This window comes from Diadema setosum, chromosome 21, assembly GCF_964275005.1.
Source record: "Diadema setosum chromosome 21, eeDiaSeto1, whole genome shotgun sequence".
Classification (NCBI taxonomy): Eukaryota; Metazoa; Echinodermata; class Echinoidea; order Diadematoida; family Diadematidae; genus Diadema; species Diadema setosum.
Window position 1 is genome coordinate 9,432,680 of NC_092705.1, and position 14,683 is coordinate 9,447,362.

Here is a 14,683-nt window from a genome sequence, read left to right on the forward strand (position 1 = left end):
AAGTTACAATGGCTCTTGACTTGTCCATTAATATCATGACCAACGAAAGGGAAACATGTTGTTTAATGTTTGGAGATGTTATTATGTCGAAATCAGTGTTGCCCCACATGGTTTATGATAGGCTGCTTACAGCGTATATCTTGTAACTATGATCTCATTACGTGATGTTATTACTCTCGCTTTTGTGCGCAATGTCTCATATTATTATCAATAATATAATGTAAACCTTCCACAATTCTGAGCTCCAAGACATTTTCTCTACATAACTGCATCAAACATGAATAAAAAACCGATAAGAAAAGGCATACAACTGCTGTCCACGTTATTTCACTATACCCACAGTGTTACATACTTTCAGCTGGCATATTATCTTTGCAAAGAGAAAAAAATATGAATAGTTTCTGGCAAACTCTTCCAAGAAAAGTCACTAAGAGCAAGTATACAAAACACGAAAGTACAGTCTCTTTTAGTTTTTTCTATAAATGTGGGATCCATGTTGTAGGGATCGTACTTATTCAATTAAAGTTTGTTTGTGCGCTTCTTTTTTTTTTTGCAGTCAATAATTATTCTTTATCATAACCCCAATCTATGTAGAGAATCTCAAGATAGAAGTCTCAATTTCTATACGCAATCCTTATACTAGTAAGCGCTTTTGTCATCTGTATTTTGTGATTGCTCTAACTTGTTTTGCAAAGATAGAAAAAATATTTGATGTCCTGAAAATGAAATAAGGGGAAAAGCCCGTACTTTTGGCAGGAGGATAACTTACACATTGTCAGGTGTGAACAAGAATGTAGAGCATAATAGTACATTATGAAGGAACATTAGCCGCTTGCCGAGGAGATAGGTGTACAACATGCCATCATAAAATATTAACGAGCTTTAAAAATAGTTGACTCTACTCTTTGTTCCTCTTTCCGCAATCTGTTCTTTTTCGAACGAATGACCAATAAAGAACAACAAGTGTCCCTGCAGAGGTCTACACGCGTCTAACCCATCAACAACGGTAATACTCAGAAAATGTTGAATATAGTTATGAGTCTTTTCCATATAGGGCACGAACTTTCTTTAAAAATTCATGATAATCCCGATTGTTCTTTAAAGTCCCTATAATGACAGACATTCTGGTATCAGTTTCACACAATTACTTTAGTGAAATTGAGAACAAAGTCCGAAAACGGAATCAAAATACAAAACTGATTATACATGTGTTCGCGAACCTATAGGAATATACAAGATTGAAAAGGCAATGGCATGAAAACGGGCCGTTCTAACAGTGTATAGTACACAGTAGTAGAAAGCCCAGCAATGCCGCTATGCTCTCCTGTGTTCGGACATCTTGTGCAACGTTTTGAATACGTTTCGCAACCGTCCCTTTCCCCAATATCAAACCGCATTATCAATTCTTGAACTATCACTGTCAGGACTAACCCTCCATTTCCTTCTGTGTACCTTCTGTGTGTATAATCCAAAGTGATACAATTTTTTTTTCATTTCTCTTACACTCGTCCGATAAAGGATTTTTTTTCAATACAATATAAAGTATATTAAACACGAATGATGTCGTAAAAAGAAACAATGCACTTTGTCATGGCAACAAAAATAGTAAATAATCACAATGATGGAAAACGAATGAAAAAGCCACGCTTGTAAAACGTGGAACACTGGAACAAAACAACAACAGCACCAATTTGTTATACCAATAAGACATATTCATTTAAATTCTTCTATATACTATTGTACATTTTACTAATTGATATAATGATGTTGATACTATGAACAATACTTACTAGGATTTTAGGATGCAATCGTATAAACTATATAACATATCACATTTGTGGCACAGACACTATGGGGCCAGGTGTGCCAGGAAAATTGAATGGAAAGGAAGATATGCAATCGGCCACAAAAAACATAACGACGACAACAATAACACAATACACAGAAATAACAAAATTTGAGGAAATGCACTCAGACAGATACTGGACTACGAAGAACGAGGAAAAAGTAGCAGGGAAGAATAGAGAAGGAAAAGGAGAGGGATGGAAAAGGTCTGTGGACACACTACAAAATCTCAAGGAAAGGTGAAACATGACTGGTTTTTTCATTGAACAGAATTAACTGGTATATTTAGAAAACAAATATTTTTTGAGTTTATACTTAAATGTAATTAACTTCACAGATTCTTTTAGATCATTATCTAAGCTATTCCAAAATCTGGGTCCGGTATAAACAAATGTATTTTGAGTGTGTACAGTTCTAACTAAGGGAAGATGAAATTCTTTAGATTGTCTAGTGGGATAATTATGTACGTGGCTGTTACGGTGAAATAAAGAATAAAATATTTTGGGTAGATGATTGCAGTTGTAATTAAACATAAATTGACCAAGTTGTAACAAATACAACTCATTTATTTTCAGAATTTTGTGCTCAAGGAAAAGCTTGTCAGTATGTGCTCGGATATGAAGGTTAAAAACGATTCTGAGCGCCATCTTTTGCAGAAGAAAAAGTTTATCTAACAATGTCGAATATGTATTCCCCCAAGCAAGAATTCCGTAATTCAAGTAGGGCAATACCAAACTTGAATAAAGCGTAATCAAAACCGAAAAAGGAAGATAATATTTCAATCTATTCATTATGCCTATGTTACGTGCAATTACTTTACAAATATTGTTTATGTGACACTTCCATGATAACTTATTATCAACACAAACACCTAAGAATTTAATAGACGAAACCTCTTCTAGAGGAGTAGTGTCAAATATAACATTACCTGGTAATCTATCTAAAGAATTACTGAAAAACATATACTTTGTCTTCTCAATATTCAGTGACAATTTATTTGCATATATCCATTGTGAGACATTCTTCAATTCATCATTCACTGTACTAATCAAAGTATTAGGGTCAGGGTGGGAATAAAAAAGATTGGAATCATCCGCGAATAATATGAAAGAGAGTTTATCTGAAGATCTATAAAAATCATTAATGTAAACTATAAATAACAGTGGGCCTAACAAACTTCCTTGCGGAACACCACATTCTGTTTTCTTCATAGAAGAATCAAAACTGTTGACATGTACATATTGAAATCTGTCAGATAAATAACTCGTAAACCATTGCAAGGCTTTTCCGCGAATACCATAATGGGATAACTTAGAAAGAAGTATACCGTGATTAATCGTATCAAAAGCCTTTGAAAAGTCCAGGAAGATGCCTATTGTATGCGAAAATGTATCAAGTGCATGTGTAATCTTTTCCACAAAGGTAAGTAAAGCGTGGGTGGTGTTGTGATTTTCTCTGAATCCAAATTGAAAATTCGTAAATATATTACTCATATTGAAAAATTTCACAGTTCGGATATATACTATTCTTTCCAAAATTTTAGTTCTCACTTAGTTTTCTTAGTTCTCACTTAGTTCTCACTTAGTTCTCTATATTTTACCAAATATTTGCTGGACAGAAGTCTTGGTGATTATATACAGTGAGTAGTATTGTCAGTATTCATTTGTAGAACAGTTTGATTGCAATCATGTCAATGAAACGACATCTTGATACCCCTGAAAAGGGAAAATTTGCTCCGCCAAAGAAAGCGAGCGCCGTTGACGTAGTTGACGACACTCCGATGGTGTCGCAGCCCGCTGGGCCGGGCGATGCAGCTAGCTCGCCCCCGCCGGACTGGTTCGCTTCCTTCCTGGACAAATTCTACAAGCTGGAGGAGCGTATAGACTCGTTGATAATAAACAGGCTCGAAGAAATAGCGCTAAAAACGAATGCCAACGAGGAGAAAATCAGTGCTTGCTGTATCCAGCTGGATACAGTTACAGAGGAAGTGAAAAAGTTGAAGAAGGAGAAGATTGACATGCTGTTGAAGATCGATGACCTGGAAAATCGTGCAAGACGGAGTAATCTGGTATTGCATGGTATCCCAGAAGTTCCCAGGGAGAACTGCTATGAAACCGTGAAGTCGTTCCTCATCGATTTTGTTGGTGTGGATGAGTATGCTATCGAACGGTGTCACCGCACCCCTACAGTACGAGAGCTGAGTGGTACAGGGAATACGAAGCCAAGAATTATCCACATCGCTTTCTCGTCGTATGCGACCAAGGAGAGGGTGAGAAAAGCGTGCATATCCAAACTTAAAGCCGAGGGCTCCTTCAGAGGAAGCAAGATGTACGTGTCAGAGGACTTTTCACGACGCATTCTACAGATGCGAAAGGAAAAAATGGACCAACTAAAGCAGTTGAAAGACGCGGGAAGGAAGCCCTTCTTCTTGTACTCAGCAAAACTAGCTTACAGGAGTAAGGAATGAAAGCTTGTCTTTGTTTAGTGAGGACATGATCTCTCATGATCAAAATAAAGAATAAGCTCTGACTTTTACGAATTTGAGACATGTATATACACTTTAAACACTTTGTGTAGGTTAGTGACTCCTTATTGATGGCAGAACTTTTTTGGTTTACAATTTTTGGTTCCAAAGTTTTCTAAGTTGCTTTTAATTGTTTTTCTCATCTTTTGATCAATGTGACATGTATTTGTAGAAAAGTAGATGGATGTTAAGTTTTAAAACCACATACATGTATTGTATATAAGTGTTGTACGTTTTATTTTTCATTTTTGTATACTTGTACAGTGTACATTAGTATGTATCTTAAGCACTGAATGGAAGGGGTCAAGGAAGTGTATAGGAAATATTTTGATATACACAGGCCAAGAAGTTATTATTATTTTTTTAAGAGTGTGTTGCCATGGCACGAGTATATTTTCCAAAATATTAATAATTATTATTTTTTCTACTTTTGGGTCTAATTCGCTGCTTAGTTATTTAAGATACAGTGGACTCTCGTTGTGGCGAGGTCTTTTGGGCCAGGAAGGTGTGCTTGCTGTGATGAAACCTTGTCTTAGCATTCCAAAATAATGCGGTGCAATGGAGGATTGCTATTTGGGTCTACGGGGATTACCTTGTGATGAGACCTCGTTGTGGCAGTGCGCGTTATAATGGGAGTCCACTGTACATGTTAGATTGTATTGATGGGAACTGATTTGCTATATCGTGTGGTCATTGCAATTGCATTTTCACTTTTCAGATAATTCCAGGAGTAGTGTGTAATAGTTACATGTATGTACTTACACTGTACTATGAGGAATAATTTTTCCTTTTGTGTATGTGTAGAATGCATTCTCATACATCCAAAGTTATTTTTTTTTTAGATTTACTTATACAGTATGTATTTTCAAAGTCATGTCTAGGGTGATTCTTCATCAAGATTGGGGTATTAGTATCATTTTTTTTTATTTCTCCTTTTTTTCTTCCATGTAGTTCAAGTTTAATATATATACATGTAGAATTGTAATTTCATTAATTATAAATGGTTATAATTTTGTTTCTTTTTTTATGGTAGGGCTCTTCTGGTTTAATCTGGAGTGTAATTACTTTTGATCTATGTATGTGACAATACTGTATTTACCTTTTGATTTTTCCAGCTGATTTGGTTTTTTGTGTTCTGTGCCAAACTTGTTCAATTTTGTTACATGATTTTGCACTTGTCAAGACTGTTTTGCTTGATTTGAAGTCTTGACTACTTGTGCTCTTGCTCTCTTCAGTTTTTTGCCTTGATAATACCGTATTTGTTTTCTTTTTCTCTCTTTTTTATACATATTTTTCATTGTTACCTTTTTGTGTGTTTTTTTTTTCTGTGACAAGATGTGTTTTTATTCAACTTTTCATTGTATACTTCAGATTATTACAATCTGGTTAGTTTTATGTATATGTGTGACATTCAACCAATGCACTTTATGTTTTTTCCGTGATCCGGGGTGGTACTTCTGTGTGTTTTTGTTTAAAGAACGATGGTAGTGAAATTAAGTACTTTCCACTGTAGGGGTCTACAAGACTTTGTAAAAAGAAGAAAGATTTTTCATTATTTGCGAAATACTGAATCTGATATAATATTACTACAAGAAAGACTAACTCTTCTATCTGGAGGTTCAAAAATTAATCTTTCTCAAAAGTGAACCCCTTTCGGAGTAAATAGCACCCATAGAAGTTAAATATTCAACCCTAGTCCACGCAAGGGTGCATTGGGTCAAACTCAACCCCAAATTGAACCCTGATTTCTTAGTGTGTACATGTACCAATAGATATATCCCGTACTTTGGAAGAGACAGCTAACTTGTAAGATACTATACGTTGGGCAACATGCAGGACATAATACCAACACAACTTTGGTCCCACTTAATACCTCGTGAAATTGTCCACAGATACATACACACTAAGAAATACGGGCTCAAATTTGAACCCCAAATTTGTCCCTATACAACCACCCTAATGGGTGCAACTTTGCACCACAATGAGCAATTTGCACCCTCAGAGGTGCAATACGTTGAATTTTTGAACCTGCAGGGGTGCGAATTTGCACCCTCAGTTTTGTGCTAATCAAGGGTGCAAACATGCACCATAAAATTGATACAATGTGAATTAAACATTTAGACCACGAGTACCAAGGTTTTACTCGTAAGATCAAACTTACACTCTAATGGATATGTCCGCATCTTTGTAGGTACGAATATAACAAGAGATTTAATTTTTCTACTTGCATAGTAAAAGGTACAAATGTGCACCCCAGGGTGCTGGTATAGGGACAAATAGGGTGCAAATTTGAACCTTTATTTTTTTTAGTGTGTATGTGTATTTGATCGTGTTTTTCTCATTAGAGCCTATAACTTTCAATATGGCAAGCCAGCGATTTAGCATTCTCCTTTAGATCAATCTTACCGACAACGATGTTTGCATAACCCCACAATCTTCTTCTGACCTACACATATGTATTTCACCTCCTTTTAGTAACATAAAGTCATAACCATTCATTTTCTTCTTGTCAAATTTTGTTGTGTTAATTGTAGTAACCTAGCAATAATGCTTTTTAGGGAGAGATGGTTGTGGTTGCTATATTAGCGAACAAAACTACGAGATCTTTGATGCGTAACATAATCATGCCTAATGTATATACACTTATGATATTTCTTTCTCTCGCGTTGCGAGTTCATGATGTCATCACCTCTGTGTAGCTGCTTGATAAAATTGTGAGGTGATGTTTGTTATTCCGAAGATTCGTTAATACGCCAACGAAGGGCTTCAATGTGCTCACTAACAAATCTTCGGAATACTAACTTTATTTCATTTCCGAATTAATGAAACTTCGAAATACCTAACCTTCGGCATAACGAACCTCACTCCATTTTCGGATCAACGAACCTGTGGAATAACGAACTCTAACCAGAATGGGGACCAATATACTCATTTGTAAACATGTGGAACCATAAAATTCCAAAATTCGTCCTAATTAAGTCGACTTGCCGAGTTATGTGAAAATGTCTTTCTTGCCTGCACTTTGATAGTTCAGTCAATTCGGATGGATGTTTTTGCATCACCGTTCCATGTGGTATCGTTTGTTGTCATGGGTGATGCACATGCATGCAGGATACCATGGGGCACAGGGGTACACGAAACAAACAAGAGAAATATATACTGTATAGTCTTTTTTTTTTCCTTTAAAGAGGAAGGGATGCTTAAAGAGCAGTGGAAAATATTCATGTTCGCAGATGTGTACATACGACAGTGTACGATAACAATGTAAAACACAATATCAACGGTGCTTCCTTGTTTACGTTCCAGTTTAAGACAAAGAGAAAAGTGAAACTGATTGTTGTCACCTCTATGTCATGAATAAAGCACCATTACATTAAATTCTGTCGATGATATCGATTCAAGAGAAATCACTATCAGAACTATCACTGATATTCATTATTTTCATGAATTCGGAAAGAAAAGTATCAATTGAGAGGAAATAAATACACAAAATCCGTTCAGATTCTTTTCCCCCTAAAACAGTGTTGTGTTGATTTTGAATAACTGTGTATAAGTATATAAATGTTTTAGTGTAATTGCATCTTTGTTGGAAATGAAAATGAATGGATAAATGGATATGGAATGAAATGAAATTCACACACAACCTCTACCCAGAGAGCATGGAAAAGCAAATATATGTCACTTGACACCAGAAAGTTGAAAACTAAGAATAAAGAAAAAAGAGAAAACAGGAGGCGCACAAATCGCACTCTGACAGTATGAATCATTCACGTATCTTCAAACATTTCTTCTTCCCTTATCCATGCGCTAAATGTTGATGAGGCATTGAGACAAAACATTCAAGGCAAGCCTTTACTGTGACGTGACAAAAAAAAATGAATATGAAAGTCACCTCAATGTCGTCGAAGTAAGAGTAAAGATAATCACCACCCTCACGCTACTGGCCTTTTAGTGGTCTCCTCATCATCTTTGCACATGATAATAATTGACTTCAAATGAAATTATTAAACTTAATCGCATCGGAATGAACTGAACTGAAAGAGTTTCCAATATAAAAGTTGAAATGTTATGACATTGGACTGACAACTGTGTTGATACATGAGGTGAATAAAGAGAGTTCTACATGTATTTAAAAATTTTTGTATTATTTTGACAAGCCATTATGGCCCGAATTCAAATGAAACCATGGTTTAAACCATGGACAAAAACCATGGACCACCAAGTGTCGCACGAAATATTTCGTTACGAAATCAGTAATTCCGTCGATGAAATGACCGTTTCGTTTACGAAATTATCATTTCGTGGATGAAATCTTTTTATCTTTTTATTAAGATTACATTGATGTATCTGACAATTCTTTTTATGTTCATTTCGTTTTGTTTTTGTTTTTTGTCTGATGTTCTTTTGTGTATCTTCTGTATAAAACTGATTTATGATTTTTGAAAACAACTTAGATTCCAATTCTACGTGATTTGTAACAACAGTGAACGCGCGCCTACAGGCCTTATTGGCTTTTTATGTGTACACCATTTTCCATTTCACTTGTTCCCTTTTGTAATCTGGAACAATTCATGACTGTAATTATGATGTTGCTGTTGTGGTTTCTTTTACATGTCATTGTTTTTTATGTTCATCTGTAACACCGAATGCTTCATGTTGTTTTTATTGTGATTGAAATGGAAATAAACGAATTGAATTGAATTGAATTGAAATGTTCATTTAGTTACAAAATGTTGTCATTTCGTTACAAAATAATCATTTCATCGACGAAATAAGTGATTTCGTGACGAAATATTCCATGCGACACTTGGCGCTCCACGTTTTTTGTCCATGGTTTAAACCATGGTTTCATTTGTACCACCTTCGTGAAATATGTTCATACATTTTAACAGGTGTACGTTTCCCGTTGAAGATTTACTTTTAAGTCAATTCGGTCCGACCACGTTAGAGTCTTTCACTTTCCTGGGTTTTGTTTTTGTTTCGACGGAGCAAAAAAGTTTGTGATTTCCTTTCAGACCCCTCTGGTAGCATCACTTCCTAAAAGGGCCATCCACCACGATACAATACATTGTATTCCATTACGTAGAATGTTAAGTATTCATGGTGTTGTTGCGTTCCTTCGAATACCAAAATCAAGTAAAAATCACATACCACACACGATCCAATAAACTTGCTATATGCCGTAATGTGACACAATAAATATCATCAATAACAGTTCGTCCTTTAGTTCGTAAGTTTGGGAGGATAGGAAAAGCGGTTGATAGCAGAAACATTCAAGACACTACAGCGTTTCTCGGGGGAATTGGCCAGTCTTGCGAGCATTTTTTTCAACATTTTCGTAGAAGCACAGCGGTGGGAGAGACCCAGTTCATCGATACCTCCGCGGTATATCGACGAAACTGTGCGTGCAGCCAACAAACGCTTCCTTCTACACACAGCACATTTGCATTGTTAATAACAGCGTGTACACTTTTAAAGTGAGAAGACTGCACTGGTCAGAAACCCGTTGATGACAAAGCGCAGTTATCTTAAAAGTTCTATGCAATGAAAATTCATGTTGACTTGTATTACTTCATGATACCCTGATCATCACTTAATATCTGAATGTGGCCCAAAGAATATCTTAATATGTTCCATATATTTTGTAATAAATTTTTTTAAATTTTTTTTGTTAAGATTACCTGGATACGCCCCGCTAAAGAAATGAAGATTGAATAACGATAAAAACCTTCCATGCCAAGATTCTGTCTATGACATCATCTGTTAATCACTAGTAAAGTAGTGATTTATGATTAACAAAAGACATCGGAATGCAGCTTCCCATATGACTGAACGTACTGCTTCCCCCAGCAATGTCTTTTGTAAACTGTATAACATGGAAACATGCAAGTTATTTCTAATCTCGGCGAAAGTAGATACCATTTTTTTTTGTTAGTCATTTCAGTATAATTCAATAGTAATTGACAGGCGATATGTCACTGGCGGAATCTTGGTTTGGATTTGTGTGTGTATGTGTGTGTGTGTGTGTGTGTGTGTGTATCAAATAATCTGAAGAAAAATAGTAGAAAAGTATTATAAAACATATGACACGTATTTCAATTCGCCATATGAGTGACGTCGAGGGTACGTCATGAATTAACACAAGTCAACGAACGCTTACGTTGTACATTGCATAGTTCCTTTAATGACTGGCAGAGGGATTCTACGGATGCAGACTTACGCAAGTAACCGTAATCAAACGTAATCATCCGTAACTGAACGTAACTATCCGTAGCCTGGACGCAGACCATCCGCAAGAAATTTTACCTCCCGTCCGTTTGCGTTCGTTTACGTCCACCGTAAGTATCCGAAAGTAACCGCAAGTTAACGTATCTCAACACGTTCGTCCGCTTACGGATATTTGCGGACAGTTACGGATGCTGCGGACGATTACGTCCTTCGACGTTTTCCGTTTTCCACTCGCATGGGAACACAGAGACTCGTGGGAAGCCACACAACTCGTGTTGCCAAGCTGCAGCGCATTTACCTGAAGGAATGCTACAACACAGTCGGAGCAGTGGAGAGGCACAACCGCATGGTCAAATTATGACATTTCTCCCACAAAATGGTCGTTTTAGGTGGCACCCATATACTCATGACATCGGTTGACCCTTTGTGCTGAACTTTTTTTTTCTTGCACTTTTTGAATGTATTTCTTTTTTCGAAAAGGCAATATTTTGGGTAGGGAATAGGGTGACAGCATTTCATTCACTTTTCTGGCCGGGAAAGATGTGTGACAGCGATAACTATATAAAATTCTCTATGTCAATGATATGTCAAAATTCTCTGTCAATGATATGTCAAATTCTTCAAACATCCTCTCTTTTTTATTATTTGCGGATGATAATAATGTGTTTTATCTGATTCTGATCGATTATTGATACTTTAAATGGTGAAATAACGAAGTTACTCCATTGGATAAGAGCGAACAAACTGCAATAAATTTGCAAAAAACTGCCAAAAAAAATGCATGCTGTTCAGTAATTCGCTGGAAAATTTACCGAGAAATGTTTTCCTGGAAGACACGGTCATAGAAGAATTCTCTTCCATCATATTTCTAGGCTTGATTCTAGATAATAAACTTACCTGGTGTTTGCATATTGATTCTGTATGTCGTGTTATTTCAAGGAATATAGGTATCATAAACAAAGTTAAATTTTATCCTCCCAAAAATATACTTTTAATGTTATATTCTACTTTGATACTACCTTACCTAAACTATGGTATACTCCCATGGGGAAACACTTTTTCTACTTATACAGACAGAATATTACGTCGCTGTCACCACGAACTGGCATTTTAGCGCTCTATAGCGCACGAAAGTTGATTTCGAGTAAATCGCGTTTAAAGATTTCATATTTTTAAACTTTATGTTTAAATGCGTTAATGGAATAAGATTACACTGAATTTGATATGTAGTCAATCTACATGACTGAGGCTTTCTATTGGAGTATTTTTTTATGATCAATCATCCAGAATTTCGTCAGAATTAGCTTCCATACAGAAATGTCAGTTCGTGGTGATTAAAGAAATCGTTTTCCAGCTGTGCGCAGTCACCACGAAGTGACATTTTCAGTGTTGCGTATATACGCATTGTCAATGGAGTATCCAGCACAAATCATAAGAAATCGGGCAATCGTTTGTTTGTTCATATTTCTATACTTGAACTTAGTGAAAATATTTCAAAATTCACGTATGGGAATGAACAGCACACAAACTTTCTATAGATATGAATTGTGCTGAAATATCAGTTCTCAGCACGCCAATATGGGCTCCCAAACAAAAATGTCATTTTGTGAAAACTTCACTACACATTCCGAGGTTTTGACAAAGAGACATAAATGCGCAGTCTCACATTAAAATACAGGGCGTACACAGACATTATAGGTACACACAGACAAACACACGCAATCACAACCCCCCCCCCCCCACACACACACACACACCCACACCTTCACACACAACACACATACACACCCACAGAAGCTCACACAGCTAATATGCAGTATGACATATTCAGCCATCTCGACTAAAACAAAAAAGGTGACTTTTCGGTGACCTTTGGGTACTCACCATCTCCCCCTCCCCCCCCCCCCCCCTCACCACGTGTCATATTATGAAAAAAAAGGGAAAAAATGCGACATGCAAAAACAAATGCAAAACTAAACAAAAACAAACAAACCAAAAAGGTGGGGGGGGGTTCGAGGCACCGAAAATGGTCAAAAATGGTCTGAAAAAAAAAAATCAAATTTGGGTGGGGGGGGGGAGGCAAGGCCCGCTCGCCCCACCCCCCACCCCCCCCCCCCACACACACACACACTAAATCCTCGCCTGGACACAATAAACAATTGTGTAACACATTTACATGTGATCGAAACACTCTTCTGGTACAATACAACAATATGAGAATGCTGATCATCATCCCAAAGGTAAACAAGTATGCAAATGATTGAAAGAAAATGACATTTTCATCAATATCCAAATTTGTTTTATTTCATAACACTGGCACTGGTTTTTTCATTAAAAGAATTCAAAAGCATATTTTCGATTTATTGTTGAATATTTCTAAGATTTGATTAAAGAAAAGAATGTGATTTGTGAGCTGTACCATGTTGTTCAAAAGGAAAAAAAAAATCAGTTTCTGAAACAGAAGTCTATATAGGTTTTCCCGGCCAATTTCGCACTTTTGTCAGTCCATTAATTTTGATAAAAGGTTCATTCAATTTAGCGAAAATCCTCGTCACTGCACATTCTGTCATTCAAAATTGCAACTTGTTCATTCAATTTAGCGTTTCGATCAATGAAATTCGCACATGTGTCTTTCGAATTCGTAAGACGGGCATTCAAATTGGCACCTGCTCTTCAGTCATTCAAATTCGCCAGCACTGGCGGAAAATGGTATTTCAGTCATTCAATTTTGCGTATGGGCAGTCAAATTCCAAACATGTTCATTCAAATTGGCGTAATGTTATTTCTATTTTGAAAAGGTGAGATCCGTGATTTATACGTATTCAATTGTGAATTTTTGTTTCATCCACACACTGTTAAGTATATAGTAAAGGTATCTTTGACCGTAAATAACTCAAGTTTGTTGTTCTGTAACGCCCCTCTTCTTTCATACATGTTATCAGAACTACACATGCACCAGTACCATAGATTCACTTCACTTTCTTATGTCCAGTCATGGCAGCACGAGTTAGATACAGGCGTATCTCTCAAGAAGACAGGGAAAGAATCATAGAAGCATTTGAGGGTAATAACCTTGACAAATTGACGGCTAGAGCTGATCCAAGAACTTTATTCCTAATGATGATTAACGCAATATAGCACCCACCAAATGAAAATAATGAAACCTGTAGATGAAAGAAATAATGCACGATGTAAATTGAAACCTCCTTCTCCCAATTAATGTCAAAACAAACTTAAGATTAATGTATCTGTGAATGAAATAATGCTATCGAACATTTTAGACACATACACATACATTGTATTTTGAAATTACTGTTGCAAAGATAACATCAGAATAAAGAATGAATACGAAAATATGAAATGTTATGATGCTTGCAAACAATACCTATGATGACTGAAAATAAAAAAAAAAAAGGAATGAAAGCATAAACGTGTCTGCTAAATTGACTGCAGTAAATGCGAAATTGGATGCCCAAGAATGAATTCGAATGAACGAGCGCAGCGTATACGTGATCACGTGACTATATCATGCTAAATTGAATGAACGATTTTCGAAATGGTGCTTGTCGTACGAATTTGAACTGAAAAAGTGCTGATTTTAATGATGTTAAAGGTAATTTGAATGCTCCAAAATGAATTTGAATGAAAAAAAAAATTGAAATACCGAATATACCATCTACGCTAAATTGTGCTAAATTGAATGCAGCAATTAGGAATTGGACTGAAAAAAGTGCGAAATTGGCCGGGAAAAACTATATTAAACAGATGCTATCACTACATCAAATGGAATTTACGAATAACTATCTCCATATCTACAGACCATCGCCATGAGGTTTTATCAAACTGCAACAACCATATCCCGGAGAAGTATGATGAAATTCGTTACTTTCACTTCTAGAAGCACCTAACAAACTTTTTGAAGTGAAAGTTTCGGGGCTCCATATTTACACAGCAGCAGAGACAGTGAAAGCATAATATAGAGCTACACATCTAACAAATTTGAGAAACTGGAAACATAGTAAACAATGTTCTTACGACTATAAACAGCATATCACCTATTACACATTCCCTGTACTGCGGTATATC

General features: G+C 36.2%; 1 protein-coding gene across 1 annotated transcript in view; it reads right to left on the bottom strand.

Annotated features, from left to right (window-relative positions):
• The window catches only part of LOC140244903 (low-density lipoprotein receptor-related protein 6-like), a 126,201-nt gene extending 125,836 nt beyond the window's left edge, over positions 1 to 365 (bottom strand). The window contains exon 1 of the mRNA XM_072324511.1: positions 353 to 365. Coding sequence (XP_072180612.1) covers positions 353 to 365 — 13 coding nt within the window. The remainder of the gene's footprint in view (positions 1 to 352) is intronic.
• Positions 366 to 14,683: the final 14,318 nt, after the last annotated feature.